The sequence below is a fragment of the Eumetopias jubatus genome, unplaced genomic scaffold (assembly GCF_037043125.1).
Source record: "Eumetopias jubatus isolate StellerSeaLion01/CBP00866 unplaced genomic scaffold, mEumJub1_p1.0 scaffold_10, whole genome shotgun sequence".
In the NCBI taxonomy this organism is placed as follows: Eukaryota; Metazoa; Chordata; class Mammalia; order Carnivora; family Otariidae; genus Eumetopias; species Eumetopias jubatus.
Genome location: NW_028274816.1, coordinates 81780928 through 81795949, shown reverse-complemented (window position 1 = coordinate 81795949; position 15022 = coordinate 81780928). Strand labels below are relative to the sequence as shown.

General features: G+C 61.6%; 2 protein-coding genes across 5 annotated transcripts; both read right to left on the bottom strand.

Annotated features, from left to right (window-relative positions):
• Positions 1 to 5262: 5262 nt before the first annotated feature.
• On the bottom strand, positions 5263 to 9290 carry PYCR1 (pyrroline-5-carboxylate reductase 1). 4 transcript variants are annotated; one of them, XM_028112584.2, is made up of 9 exons: positions 9223 to 9290; positions 8700 to 8832; positions 8381 to 8451; positions 7474 to 7653; positions 7065 to 7286; positions 6799 to 6891; positions 6470 to 6633; positions 5748 to 5817; positions 5263 to 5376 (listed from the first exon to the last, which is right to left on the bottom strand). In XM_028112584.2, exons 2-9 carry the CDS (start codon positions 8764 to 8766, stop codon positions 5287 to 5289), a joined length of 957 nt encoding a protein of 318 aa, XP_027968385.1. In that variant the 5' UTR covers positions 8767 to 8832; positions 9223 to 9290; the 3' UTR covers positions 5263 to 5286. The 4 variants fall into 4 exon arrangements, with proteins under 4 accessions (XP_027968385.1, XP_027968383.1, XP_027968384.1 ...); XM_028112582.1 differs by having other exon boundaries at positions 5284 to 5817; XM_028112583.2 differs by having other exon boundaries at positions 5284 to 5817; positions 9231 to 9278.
• Positions 9291 to 11906: 2616 nt separating this feature from the next.
• MYADML2 (myeloid associated differentiation marker like 2) lies at positions 11907 to 14048 on the bottom strand. Its single transcript, XM_028112713.1, has one exon. It carries the CDS (start codon positions 13953 to 13955, stop codon positions 13032 to 13034), a length of 924 nt encoding a protein of 307 aa, XP_027968514.1. The 5' UTR covers positions 13956 to 14048; the 3' UTR covers positions 11907 to 13031.
• Between the last annotated feature and the right edge of the window lie 974 nt (positions 14049 to 15022).

The window sequence follows — 15022 nt, the reverse complement described above, 5'->3', positions numbered from 1 at the left end:
GCGGGCGGGCGGGCGCTCCGAGGCCGCGCGGGGGCTCCGGGCCCGGGGTGGGGGCTCGCCGCCTGCGCGGGCCGGGCCGAGCGCGCTGGGAAGGCCGGGCCGGACCAGGCTCGGGAACCGCCGCCGCAGCCGCCGCCGCCGCCGCCGCCGCCGCCGCCGCTCCACAGACGTCACATGATGTTTGGTCACGTGGGTTCCATTCATGAAGCGGCGACGCGGCCGGCCGGGGCTTAAAGGGGAAGGAGCGGCGGCGGCGGCGGCGGCGGCGGCGGCCGCGGTGGCGGCGGCGCGGCGCGCCCGCACTGCGCCTGCGCGCCCGGAGCCGTGGCCCGGGCACCGCGCGCCGCGCCCTGCCCTAGCGGGGTCTCGCGGGACTGGCCCCGGGCGCGCGCTCCTCGGCAGGCCACGCTCCGGGCCGCGAGACGGGGGCTCCGGGGGTCCCGGGGGCGCGTGTCCCGCTTTCCTGACCCACGGGACCGGTGCGGCCCTGAGGTCCCCGCGCATCGCGGAGAGGGTCCTCGAGGTGCTTCCGATGCCGCATGGCGGGCACTGCGCGCGTTACCTCGCGTAATTGCCCAGCCGACCTCGGCCCTACCGGGCAGCCGTGGCCTGGTTCACAGAGGACCCGACAGCCTTGTCCAGGATTCAGAGTGCGGTCTGGCCAGGGCCACCGCCAAGGTCCTGCGAGGACTGGGGTGTGTCCTCCCCACCGCCCCGAGACCTCACGTTAGTGATGAGCCCTGGGGCAGCGCAAGGGACTGCACCATAAACATCTGTTGAATAGTTGATGTGTCCGCCGCACCTTTCCTGTTTCATCCACATCTGTCTGGGACTCCGTTCCCACGAGCCCGCGTCTGCTCCCGCCCCTTCTGTAAGGACTTCTGGATGCTACTCAAAATTCCCAGAGACAGAGGCAACCAGGGGGAGATGGGGGCACTGGAGCTATCCCATTCCCACTCCCAAGTCCTGGACTTCCCTTCTCCGGTGTAGAGCCAGGAAGGGTGTCACCCCGCGAGGCAGGGCAGTGTGACTCAAGGTGAGCTGGCAGAGGGAGCAGTGAGGGACAGGCGGCGGCCGGGTCTTTGTGGGAATTCAGTGCCACTGACTGATGAAGGCCATCCACGGAGGCCCCCAAAGCCAGGGGCATAAGGGCCCCGGCAGGACCCGCTGCCTGCCTCCAGGAACGTCCCTCTCCATCCCACCGTGCCTTGTACCCTGCTTTGTAGGGTTGTGTGTGGTTGTCTATCCCAAGGTGCTCTTTAAGGGCAGGGCATGACATTGTACTCCAGGGCCTTAATATATCTGGGGCATGACTTTTTTTTTTTTAAGATTTTATTTGTAGGGGGACGCCTGGGTGGCTCAGTCGTTAAGCGTTTGCCTTCGGCTCGGGTCATGATCCCAGGTTCCTGGGATCGAGCCCCGCATCGGGGTCTCTGCTCTGCTGGAGGGCCTGCTTCTCCCTCTCCCACTCCCCCTGCTTGTGTTCCCTATTTTGCTGTGTCTCTCTCTGTCAAATAAATAAAATCTTAAAAAAAAAAAAAAGATTTTATTTGTAGGGGCACCTGGGTGGCTTAGTCGGTGACACGTCTGCCTTCCGCTCAGGTCATGATCCCAGGTCCTGGGATAGAGCCCCACATTGGACTCTCTGCTCAGTAGGGAGTCTGCTTCTCCCTTTGCCACTCCCCCTGCCTGTGCTCACTCTCTCTCTCGCTCGCTCATTCTCTCTCTCAAATAAATAAAAGCTATAAAAAAATAAATATTTGGGCGCCTGGGTGGCTCAGTCGTAAGGCGTCTGTCTTCAGCTCAGGTCATGGTCCCGGGGTCCTGGGATGGAGCCCCGCATCAGGCTCCCCACTCAGCAGGAGGCCTGCTTCTCCCTCTCCCACTGCCTGCTTGTGTTCCCTCTCTCACTGTGTCTCTATCAAATAAATAAAATCTTTTAAAAAAATAAAAATAAAAAAATAAAGATTTTATTTGTAAGTAATCTTTATAACCAAGGTGGGGCTTGAGCTCACAACCTCAAGGTTGCATGCTGTACCCACTGAGCCAGCCAGGTGCCCCAGGGGCATGACTTTTAAAGTCAACCAAATATAAAGAACTACAGAGGCTTGCCCGAGGACAAAAATGCAGTCCTGTGGGCTCCAGCTTCTCCAGCCTCCTCACCAGCACCACCAGCTCTGTTCTCCTGATCACACTTGATAGGGATGTAGGGCCTGAGCTACTGCTGGGCCTCAAGAGCCGCTCCACACAGCAGGACCCTGGCAGGCCACATGGGGTTGACTTGGTGCTACCCAGCTCAGGCCGGAACCACACCGCCATCAGGAAACATAGGTGATTGGCCCTGGGGCTGGGAGCCACCATGGGTGGAAGCTCACTGGCTAGTCCCCTCATGCCCCCAACACCCCTAACTCCTCAACCCTCACAGGATGGGGTCTGGCTGCCACTCATACATGGGAGGTGACTGAGAGGCTGATTTATGTCAGGCTGCTGTTCTCCTCCCCCCCACGGGGTACACACCCGGCCACTTCTTCCATCTTGGAAGAGGGGACAGGCAGGCGTGAGGCTGCGCCCACCCAGGGCCACCAGAGAGGTCTGTGGGAAGTGAATTAGGGCCCAACTCACCTGGAGGCCAGTGACACTGTGTGGGTGTGAGGGCTGCCTCCTACAAACAGATGGCCCTGGGCCCTAAGGTCAGCCCTCCAGACATGTGATGGGGGTGCAGGGCTGCCCACCTTCTAATCTCTGGGACCTGTGGGGAGGGCAATGTTCCAGACCACCCAGGCTCCTTTGCTGCCCCATCACCCCAGACTCTTCTTCAGAGGCATGGGAAGAGTATGTGAACAGGGTCCTGATCACCTGCAGAGTAACAGGTAGCTGGTTTGTTGGCATGTCTGGGGGAGGCCATCAGGAAAGAGGACGTGCCATGTTGAAACACCCAAGATAGCCAAGCCTCCGGCATCTGTCTCTGGGTCCAGCTGGAGAGCCCAAGAGAGTCCGTGGTTGGTCTCACCTGCCCTAAGTCTGGCTGGCCCCCACCCAGGAACAGCACTGCAGCCTTGCTTGGGAGTGATACTGCAAGGAAAGAGGCCCACAGGTTTCAGCATCCCTGCTGGTCCATGCAGCATCACCATGACCAGCTTCTGAGCTGCCTCTTGGGAGGAGACACCAAGACCTGGCTTTCTGGTCCGGCCTGGCCTTCCCTGGGCCTCCAGTGCACTGCTTCCCACTGCAGCTGGCCACTGCCCTCCTGCTGGCACCTCCCAGATGTCCCTCTTCAGCTTGCACCCTCCACGGGCAGATCTGGGGGCCCCGCTGGCTTCTCCTGGAGTTCAGCCAGCCCCCAAACTGACATCGCAAGGAGGCTCAGGGCACAAGGGGATGTGGTTGGTGTCCAAACGGACTGACTAGCCTTACTCCCACAGGGGTCCAGGCAGAGAGAGGCCCATGCCAGGGTCCCCCTAGGATGGACTTTTCCCTTCTCTGTCTGGCCAAGGGCTGCCGACCTGTTTGTTCCAGAGCCTGAGCCCAGCTCTCATGAGGGCCACAGGACAGGGGTCAGCCTGGTACAGGAAAGGACTGGCAGAGAGAAGCAGGGCAAGGGTCCCATCCAGGCAGGCAGGAGCCTAGGGCAAAATTCCAACTAGAAAACTGAGGCAGAAGCTGGACCAAGCAGAGGGAGCTGGTTCTTCCACCTGCCTCACCCGGCCCACTGGGCAAAGGGCAGGAAGTTCCTTCATGCCCCACTTGGTAGGTGTCAGAACTGGCAGCGACGGCAGCCAGGAAGGCATGCCAAACTGACCCTCCTCACTGGGACCCCTGTGGTGGCTTCTCTAGATGGTCGCATCGCAATGCTTCCCAGCTGGCATCCTGCGGCCCCTGGCCCTTGAGGCCCATCTCTGTTCTCAGCCTGCCCTGCACCCATGTGAAACAGGTCCCTGCTCCTCCCACAGGGCAGTCTGTGCTCATGCTTACAGTGGCGGCCCTGGATGTCTGTCCCCGTGGGACACTCAGGCCTCGTTCACCTCTGCAGCCTTCTTGCCGAGCTCACTCCCCTTCCTCAGGCTCCATCAGGCTCTCCTGCTTCCCCACCTGTGGAACTCTGGCTTGAGCTGAAACCACAGCTTGAAAGCTCACAGGTCCCGTCTGCTGGAACCCAGTACATTCTTCGTGGGTCAGAGTAAAGCCTCCTTGCAAAGCTTGTCTGGACCCCTGTGCTTCCTCCAACACCATGACGTGCCTTTTTCACACTTCAGATCCACCTGCTCACTTCCCTCAGACCCAGAGCGTGTGGGGGCCACATGCCCCCTTGTCCTATCAACAGCGAGTGCTCAGCGAGACTAGCCTTGACTTGAACGGGGTGTCTGGAGGCCAGCCTTGGTCCTGGCCAGGCCTGTGGCCCGACCTCTTCTGGGAACATTTTTTTCCCCAGAGAGAGGCTGCCAAGGCTCTGTCCGAGAGGGGTGATTCTGGCTGCTCACTGCCCACCCTCATGCCCACTTCTGCACACACAGGGGGGACACAGGCCCTCCAGGCCCAGATATATACACATCTGCTGGTTCTGTGTCTCTGGAGAGCCCTAATATACCTCCCTAGGGGGCTCCTTCCTCACCTGCCCTTGCCCATGGGAGTGGAGGGGACATCTGCCCCCGCTAAGCTTGGAGGTGTGGAGGGCACAGAGGCTGGGCCCCTCACACAGCAGGGCATGCGAAGCCCAGCCTCCGGAGCCAGCTTCGGGTCCCGCCTCGTGACTGAGGCCCAAAGCACCACACTCTTCCCCAGAAGCTCTCTCTACCTGTGCTCACTGAGACTCAGTCCCCCGCAGCCAGGATGCCTTGCAATAAAGGGCTCTAGGACCTGTTGGCTGTGTCTAAGATGACACTCAACAAGGACCCTCTAGGGCCGCTGGGGCCCTCCCTCCACACGGGGTGATGGAAGTTCAAAACAAGGCACTGGGTTGGAAACCAATGTATTTCATCTAAAAGTCTAGGGAGAGAAGTGACAGGTTCTGTAAGCTGGGTGGGGAATGGGAGATATGGACCTCAGAAGTTGAGACTATCCAAAGAGCCCTTTTCTCAAATGCCAAACGGGGATAAGGCGGAGTTGACGGCCGTGGCCCTGCCCACCGGACTCAGGACACTTGGGACCCTCTGGTCCTTCTCACACTGAGGCGGCATACCCCCAAGTGGAGATTGGAAAAAAGGCCGGGGTGGGATGGGGTTTCCTCATTGGCTGGCCTTCCTGGCGGGGGGGGGGGGGGGGCAGGGGAGGGAAACTTGACCTTTGTACTCAGGAGGGGCCAAGCCCCAAGCCAGCTGACCATGGGGAGTTAAGACCCCCAGGCCTCCTGAACTCCAGAAGAAGAGATCCTGACCTGGTCTGGGGGCAGAGAAAGGGGGTCGCTGAGGTCGGAGAATCCATCTGTGTTCTGGGCCAGGAAGCAGTCAGTGACTGCACAAATTCCTGCTGGGCAGTGATGTGGCCCCTCCCTGGTTACAACCCCTGCTGACCCCTGAGTTGACCAGCGTGGCGGGCAGCGGGCTGCTGTGGGGACACCCTGTGTGGCCTGGGGCTAAGGACGGCCAGCACAGAAGCGTCCCAAGCCCAGCAGGGAGGAGGAGGTGGGGAGCAGCCTGGCGAGCATGTTGGACACCTCAGTTCTCCTTGCCTGCTGGGGCCAGGCTTTGGGGGACTGGCTTGGAGTGGCCAGAAGGGGTCAGTGAGGGCCCTGCAGAGGACTCCAGTTTCACCTTGTCCAGGATGGTCTTCTTGATGGAGGCGGGCGAGACCTTCTCCCGGTCAGCCATGGACTGCAGCTCCCTGGGGAGGCAGTGAAGAGGGCTGGCTCCCGGGCTCTGCCTCCCTCCTGGGCCCATCTGTCCACCAGGGAAGGAGGAGCGCCTGCTGGCCTGGGTGCTACTCTGCTGTCCCTCCCACCACAGCTCCCTCTGCTAGCCACCCTTCCCCAACACGGCCCTCTGTCCGCCCCTCACCTCATTCAGATCAGCTCAGGGCCACCAAATCTACTGGCTGCCCCAGCCCCTGAACCCTTCACGGGACGACGGCTCCAAGCCGAGCCACCAAACCCTGCTGTCCGACCGGCCTCTTCAATTCCTTTCTGCTGTCCCAGAGCTGGGGCGAGCGCACGCACACAGCGGAGCCTCCTGCCGGCTGACTGGCGAATCTCCCCAGGAGGAGGGCAGGGAGGAAGGGGTGACCCAGCCCACAGGGGTTCTCTCTGCTTCCCACTGGCCTGCCTCCCCGGCCTGGATGGTCACCCTGGTATGCGGGCTGCAGGGGGTGACACTCTGTGGGAAGCACAGCGTGGGCCCACAGGGCAGCCCGTCCCCATGGGACAATGGCTGGGGGGGGGCTATAAGCTATGACCCTGGGGGCGCCCCTGCCAGGCCTCGGTAAACGTCTGCTCAGGGAACGGCTGAGCAGAATGTGCGAGGCAGCACTGGGGGCCCACCGTGTGCGGATGCAGGAGGCCTCCACGGCGTTGATGAGGAGGGCGCGGAAACCCCCACTCTCCAGGACATGCAAGGCGTGGATGGTGGCCCCGCCAGGAGAGCAGACGTTGTCCTTGAGCTGGCCTGGGTGCTTCTCCGAGTCCAGTAGCATCTTGGAGGCCCCCTAGAGCCGAGCGAACAGCTGCAGGGTACCTCTCCGGCCTGCAGGCCACTGCCCCCAGCCCCAGCCCCCGTGCACCCGCTGATTCTCCACCCATCCGCCCCCACTACAACAGCATCCGGCCCGGCAAGGAGTGGCTCCCACCAAAGGACCGGGAAAAACACTGACCAGCAGAGCCTGGGCCCCGAGGCGGACCGCCAGGCGCCTGGGAAGCCCCATCTTCACTCCCCCGTCAGCCAGGGCCTCCAGGGCTGTGAATGCCTGCAGGGAGAAGGCAGCTAAGCCCCGGCCCTAGGCCCTTCCTCCTTCTCCAAGCAACAGTGGGTCCAGCAGCTCTGCCCACAGCGGCCAGAGCAGGGAGCAGGGTGAGGATGTGCCCCAAGGGCCTGGGAACTGTCCACCACCACCAGTGGCCGCCCATCCCCAGTCCTCACGTAGGCTGGGCCGCTGCCACTGAGCCCCGTGACGGCATCAATCAGGTCCTCCTCCACCTCCGTGCAGAAGCCCACGCTACCCATGAGCTGCTCCAGGAGCCTCCCGTCCTCCACCTGGGCGTGGGTGCCCGTGGCATACACGGTGGCTCCCTCTCGCACCACGACCGGTGTGTTGGTCATGCAGCGGATGACTTTGGGGGCTGGCTGGAACGCCGTCAGCTTCTGGAGGAGAAACCAGCTGTGTCTCTGTACTGCCCCTTGCCCAGCAGAGTGTGTGAGGCATGACTGAACGCACTCGCGCAACTGAGCATTTCCTGGCTTCTTGCTGTGGTCTGGGCCAATGTGCCCATTTCACAGCCAGAGCTCCTGACCACTGTGCAGCATACTGGCCTGGACCCACAGTGCTCACCTTCTCGATGGAGCTGATGGTGACCCCAGCGGCGCAGGACACCACGATGTGACGATCCTCAATGTCAGCGCCAATCTCGTCCAGGATAAAGGGGATGATGTGTGGCTTCACGGCCAGGAAGAGCACATCACTGTGCCGCACGGTCTCCTTGTTGTGGGGTGTCAGGTTCACTCCCAACTTCTGCAGGGAGCACCAACGTGGGCTCAGCCTGCCGGCGTTGCTGGCTGGCCCCCCTAGTATCCTCTCCAAGCTAAGAACCCCACACGTAGAAGAGCACAGAGGTTGCTGAGAACGTGCACAGTCAGGAGAGGGGGCTCAGGGCATGGAGCTCTGACAGCCCCCAGCCACCCCTCCCACCCTGAGGTGGAAGAAGCTCTCCGCTCCGGAATACGTCCCTTTTGCAAACAGAAAAGGGGTATGTATCCATGCCACGGCCCTGATCCACCCCACCATGGGCGACCGTCCTCCAGGGGTGAGTGGTGTTATGGGTGGCAGGTTCCCAGCTTGACATCTGGAGCCCTGATTCAGCTGTGGCAAACCAAAGCTGTATTCAGTCCCCAGATGTGTTCAACCTGGCCCTGACACTGTGGTCCCAGCTGCCTGGCTCCCACAGCCCCTGTGGAGGCTCCGTTCGGGGAACCCCACTCCAGTCCGGCACACCCTCCCCACCAGCTGCACGTGTGCCTGTCACCCGGGGCCCAAGAGCCGAGCAAGGGGAGCCACCAGCAGGCCAGGAGGCAGGGTCTGCAGGACGCTACAGCATCTCATGGCGGGGGGTCGCATGGTGTCTCCCACTGGCCCTTTACACCTGGGGCCCTCAGGGTCAAGGCTATCACACACTCTCCCCGGACACACCAACTAGCCCCTTCAGGGACTGCCTCCCTGTCCCCCTCCACTCTGCACCTACCCTGAGGGCAGAAACGGTGGCCAGGTCCATGTCTGGGGAGCTGGCCATGATCTTGTGGGCAGCCAGGATGCCTGTGGGTAACAGAGATCCTTCCTCAAGGCCTCTCCTGGTCTCCCCCATCACAGCCCCAGGACGGAGAGTGGAAATCCCGCCACCCAGAGTGAGAGCAGTTCCTACCCCACCCCAAACATCCCAAGGCTGCCATTTCCCACAGGACTGAAACAGGGCAAGTTTTCCAGACCCGTCCCTCACCCACAGCCGGTAGAAGGGTAATGGCCCACCCCTGCCCACTCCACGGCCTCCCGGCTGCAGGGCCTACCTGCGGCTGTGAAGCCCTTGGCCAAGGCAAAGGCCAGCTGGCCAGCTCCGATAAAGCCCACGCTCATGCTGTCTGGGGCCCCGCCCACAACCCTCGCAGCTGGCGCGGGCGCTGGGGGACGCTGGAGGGGCAGCTGCGGGGCGAGATGGGGCAGGATCCAGAGCAAGAAGCTGGGCGGGCAGCGCCAGGCCTAGCCGCTGGCCCCGCGCCCATCTCCGCGCTCCCACCGCCATCCCAGCCGGTTCAACTTTCCCTGACGCCGCCCGCCCGCTCCGACGTGGCAATCACTCCAGTCTCCCCGTTCACAGTTTGCCCCCGACGGTCCGGGACAGAGGACACAGGGAGGGGCGTGCCGGCCTCCGGAAGGGGTCGGACGGCCGCGGGGGGCGACGGCTCGGAGCCCGGAGGCCCCCCCCACGTCCGAGCCCCCCACCTCACCCCCAGGCCGGAGCCGGTGTGCGGATGCGCCTCCCCCAGTGCACCGCCCCCACCCACACCTGACCCCAGCTCGGCGCCCACTCACCCACTCACTGCGCGCAGGTCGCCCGGGAACCGCGGAGCCGCGCCCGCCACGCGGCACCCGAGCCTCGTCGGCCCCGCCCCTGCCTGTTCAACCAATGGGCGGCGCGGCCGCCAGGCGCCGGCCAATCGAGGGGCGCGGGAGGCGCCGGGGCGGTTGCATCATCCTCTCGCCCGGCGCTCACGCCCCCGCCGCCCCGGCCCAGCCTCCCTGCGCCCCCGCCCCGGGTCCGCGCCCCCGCGACCGCGCGTGGGGACTGAGCTCGCCGGGGCTGCGGCTGGCGCGGGCCTTCGAGGAGCGGCCGGGGCGGCGGCTGCCCGCGCGGGGCCTGGTAGTGGGCCACGCGCACACGGGCACGCCAGGTGGTGTCCTCAATCGCGTGGCCCGTGCTAGCTGTTACTTGATCAAACTGTTTGGAGAAGCCCAAACTGTATAATATTTTTGCTTGCTTGCTTTTCTTTTTTTTTTTTCTTTTCCTTTTTTTTTTTCTTTGTGGGAGGCTTGAAAACAATTTGCAGAATGGAAACATTTTAAAATATAACACTATTTTTTTTAAAGATTTACTTATTTATTTTGAGAGAGTGAGAATGAGAGAGAGAGAGAGAGAGAGAGTACATGAGAGGCGGGAGAGTTAGAGGGAGGAGCAGGCTCCTCACCGAGCAGGGAACCCGATGCGGGACTCGATTCTGGGACTCCAGGATCATGACCTGAGCCAAAGGCAGTCGCTTAACCAACTGAGCCACCCAGGCGCCCAAATATAACACTATTTTGATACTGTTTTCTCACTTTAAAATGTGTTTATTGTACCGAGAAGCTTGGACATTGGAGAGGATAGCCTAAGCCTTTTCAGAATCTCAAAATTGGGGGCCCCCTGGGAGGTCTAGGTCAATCCCTTTGAGATCCAGACCCTCTTTTTCCCAACTGGGGTTTTCTCTGCAAGTCTTCACCCCCCCCACCCCCCCTCCAACCCGGCTCAGGCATGACGGAGGCCATAGTCCGTAGGAGGTTTACATGTAAACCTCCCCAAAGAGGTGCTTGGGGTGGGTAGTGATCAACCAGTCAACAGAAGATGAGATCCCATAGTGCCCCCAGCTCCTGTGGAGCACCCCCATGTCTCCTGACATCTTGTCTGCAGTGTCCATGGAAATTTTTGCCCCTGCATTTGGAGAACAAGTCGTTTTTTCCCTGAGGATGTGCTCAGGGCTCAAGTGAGTTGAGTTTATTTGGGTTTTAGGACAGTCCAGGGTCCCGGTCAGCAGAAGGGTTAAGGGCAAAGTGAGAAGTAATAGTCATTGGCAATCCAACCACCACCACCATCCCCGCCCAGCCCCAGGGGAAGGGGTGACCCGCTTTATGTTTTCAGTTCTGTATCTTAAATGGTAACAAGCTGTCCTCAAACATGATCCAGCATTACCCTGATGTTTGTGCCCCAGAAGCAGGGCTGTGAGCTCTTGTGGACACAGTGGTGGCCACCAACACCAACAGAGCAGTGGGTAGTGATGGTGCATGCAAGGTGGATTTCCTGGCATCCACCACATGGGTGCATCTGAACATTTAGTCCTTACCTTCTGAGGGAGGGGCCATAGCAAGAGGCCCTTCTCCAGTTGGCACCCCCAGGATCCATGCCCATCAAACCTCACGACCCGAGTGCTCCCTGAGACTCCAGCCCACCAACATCTGCCCCCTGACCCCACCCTACTTGTCCGAAGTGGACTGTCTGGGGAGTGGTCCAAACTCAAATGCATAGGCATAAATCCAACAGCCCCCCTGAGTATTGCCTCATTGGACATAATCAAAAGACAGAACCCCTTCCTTTAAAAAGTACTGTTTTTCAGTGATAAGGACAAATAACTCCCTCCTCCAAAAAGAAAAGATCCTCCCACTCAGGGAGTGACTGTGGGCAGGAACAACCTAAGGCAAGCCTCCTGGAGGACTTCTGCCATGTTTATCTTGAGCCCTGGGTCCCCTCCTCCTTTGTCTCCCCCACAGGCCCTTTAACATTTAGGGTAGGTGGAGCACGGGGGGCACAAGGCCACTGGGCAACGAGGAGACTGGGGAGCTGCTGACCATTTCAGAAGTTTGGCTAGAAAAGGAGGAAGACTGGTCGGCGTGCAGGCCTCCCTGTGAGTTAGGAAGGACACGGCGCGTATGCTCATCTGTCACCTGGAGATGGACCCCCTGGCCTCCACTCTCCCCCGACCAGTGAGGGCCGTCAGGACACCTCAGGACACACCGGCTCCTGGTCCCTTTGGGGATCGACTGTTGAGCCAATAACACCTGCCCCCCTCCAGATAAAGGACCCCTGTCAGTGCACCGTCCCTACCAGGCAGGCGAGTCGCCCCCCTCGTGCTCTGCATGGTGCCAGCACAAGGGAGCCCATGGAACCCATGGCTATGCCCCTCCCGGCAAGCCCCTGCAGGAGTGTGGGGTGCTGGTGAACATCACTGGAAGGGGGGAGACCAGCTCGGCATCGCCCTCACCTCCCCACCCCCATTGCCCACAGAGGGAGAGGACAATGCCCGTTTCTTCCTCAGGAGGCTGCCCCTCAGCGCAGGGGGCACCTCCTCCCTCAGTCGGGCCCAGTCTCGGCCAGTCTCCGTGCTCACACTGGGTCACACTGGGGGGATGGCCCAGGAGGTGCCCCTGGCCATCGCCCCCTGGGCAGAGACTGCTCACCAGAGCCAGGATGCGTGTCAACATTGGCCTTTATTTCCTGCTCAAGGCCCCAGGACGGGCCACAGGGCTGCTGTACTCAGGGGCAGCCAGCAGCTTGATCTGGGGCGGCCCAGTCCGGGCTCCTGAGCAGGGGAAGCTGGCTGGAGTGCAGCGGGGGGCAGCCCCGGTGGGCTCTGGTGCCCAGCGGCCAGGTGAAAGGATACTTGAGCGGAGGTCGTGGGCCTGTGAGCACTAGGGAGGTGCCCAGCGCCCAGGCTCTGTGACCCAGTGGCTGCCCCAGGCTGAGCTCTCCCCCTGGGTCAGGGCTGCCCCAGACTCGCCTGTCTGGGGCCCACAGTAGGCACTGCAGAAGCTGCTGCACGGGGGCTGATGGTGGGTGCCTGGTGGGCACTCCCTCCCCGGGCGGGAACCCAGCTTCCCCTCGGCATTCTGCGCTCACTGTGGTCCTGCCAACCCCCTGTGGGCCCCTGCAGGCCCCTGGCACTGTCTCCAGCCTGCTGAAGCTGCAGTGTGTGACCACACCATGATTCCTGTTCTTCTTACAGCCACTCCAAGGTGGGCAGGGAGGGGTCCCCATGCCAGGCTCCTGCTCCTTGAGCTGGTACAGAGCCCCCCAGCAGTGCCCTGCTGAGAGCGCTGTCCTTCCCACACCCCCAGGAGCTGTCCCCTTTTCAACTCTACTTAGGTCACGGCCTGAATGTGGTCTCCAGACACTGGTGGGCACACGGGGCTGCCTCCAAACCCTAGCCTCGATGTCCTTATCTATAAAGTGGGTCACAACAGCATCTGCTTCAAAGGTTTCTCATGTTGCAGTGGGTAGCACTGAGCCAGGGAGGGCCAGGAAATGGAGCAAGAGAGAGAGAGAGAGATACAGACAGAGATAAGAGATACACAGAGAGATAGACCAAGAGACAGAGAGAAGGGCTGGGAGCTGCCTGGGGGAGGAGGGTGCTTGCCTGTGTCCTGCTCAGGGCCTTCTGCCCCTCTGTCTCCCCTCCCCCCGCCCCCAGCCTGGCCAGAAATCCAGGAGTGGCTCTGGTGGTTGCCTCCCTCGGGCTTGCTCCCTGGGCATCTGGGTTCACCCTGGTGGCCCTCACGGTGCCTGCGGCCCCTGGAGAGCCCTGGTGGGCAGGCAGCTACAAGGTGGGCACGAAGCGGATCCTCTGGGAGTAGGCGAGGTCAGCGATGTAGAGGAGCAGGTTGACGTAGGTGAAGGTGGCTACCACCAGCTGGCTGTCCCAGGAGCAGCTGCCTCGGGGGCAGTCGGGGGGCCGCCCAGGCTCACCGTACTTGGGGTCGAAACAGAAGACGGGCCAGATCACAGCTGCGCTGAGGTACAGGAGCACGGCCAGGAAGGTGTACACCACCACCACACGGTCGAAGGGGCAGCCCAGGCCCCCTGTGCGGCCTGTCACGCTCAGGGCCACCACGGCCACCGTGGCCAGGAAGCACAGGCTGTAGACGGCCACGCACCACTGGGTGGCCACGTAGCGCCCGTAATGGCTGTCGTGGACGAGCGCCCCGAAGATGATGCAGGCCACGAAGGCCTGGACGATCTTGAGGAGCCCCGAGACCGTGGCCATGTAGCTAGCCACCTGGCCCGGCCGGGCCCGTGTCAGGGCTACCTCCGCAGCGTAGGCCAGGAAGAGGAGCCCCGCAAAGACGCTGGCGGCCAGGCGGAAGTCCCTGGCTGCGCAGCCCGCGGGCTCGGGGGGGCACTCCAGCCGGGTGAAGTACAGGGGGTAGATGACCGCGGCCGTGGCGGACAGCAGTGTGGCCAGCATGGCGAAGGCTGCGGTGAAGTTGCCCCAGGACAGGTGCAGGCAGCTGTGCAGCCGGGTGAACTCACAGGCCACCACGAGGCCAGAGAGGGCGAAGCAGAAGCCCCATGCAGCCATGCAGAAGGTGCCCTGGACGCCCGCGAAGCCGCCCCGGTGGGCCACCAAGCTGAAGGTGGTGCAGCCAAAGGCCAGCTGCAGTACTCGGGCCGTGCCCACGGGGGACGTCACAGCGCCCAGGTGCAGGTACCCACCCCCGGGGGGCTCCATGGTGCTGCCCATCTGGCCGGCCTGGTCCTCCCCTCGCTGGCTGCCCGGTGGCCCTGGCGTCCCGGCCTGGCCGCGGCCCGGCTTTCCACTGTGCCCGCGGAGACAGGTGCCGGCAGCCTGCAGTGGCGGTGATGAGGACGCCGCCTGACATTGCAGCAGAGGGCGGCCTCTCCGCCGCCTGAGTGGGGCGGGCCGAGCACCCCGCCCCCCCGCACTATAAATAGGTGGTCACGATTTGAGCCCCGGAATAGCAGCAGGGTGTGTCTGTCCCCAACCCCCAGGGTCATCTGACGCCCCCCTCCGCGTCCCGCCGCGAAGCCCCTGCCAGGACCATTAACCCCTTGGCTGCTGGCACCGGCCCACCTCCGAAGCACCTGCCTCTGTCGGTCAGTTGGCTCCACGGCCTGCAGGGGACGGGGAGGGAGAGCAGCAGACAGGGAAGGTGGGCTCGGAAGCCTCCAGGGTCACCCCTGTGAGGAGGGAGGACGATGTCCGGGAGGCCAGGGGGAGCAGTGGGGGCTGGGATGGTTTCAGGACCCTGCCGTCCAAGTCCCTGGGGCTCTCGCTCAGCCTGATCTCCTGGAGGTGTTGGGACTGACCCCGGGGCACAGAGCTTTAGTTATTATTTGGGGGTTCGTTATGGAATTCTTCACTTGTCTTTCCTCAACTTATAATAACGCCTAGAAAAAATTCAGGTCTCCCCTCTTCAGGCTGAAGTATTAACAGTATATGAAATGATTTTGAAAACGAAGAACAATTTTCTGACTGTAAAGGTTGTCCATGTGAAGGTTCTGTCAATACAGGAAAAGACAAAGAAAAATCCCCTGTGTTTCTGTTGCCCAGCTCAGCCACTGGGACCATCCTGTGTACAATATACAGCCTTATGCATATTTCTCTTGACTTTTCATTTAGAAAAATTTCAAAGTTACAGAAGAGTTGCAAGATAATACAGTGAACACTCAGATATCTTTTGCCTAGATTCAAAAATTATTATTGTTTTTAAAGATTTTATTTATTTATTTGTCAGAGAGAGAGTGAGAGTGCGCACAAGCAGGCTCCCTGCAGGGAGCCCGACACGG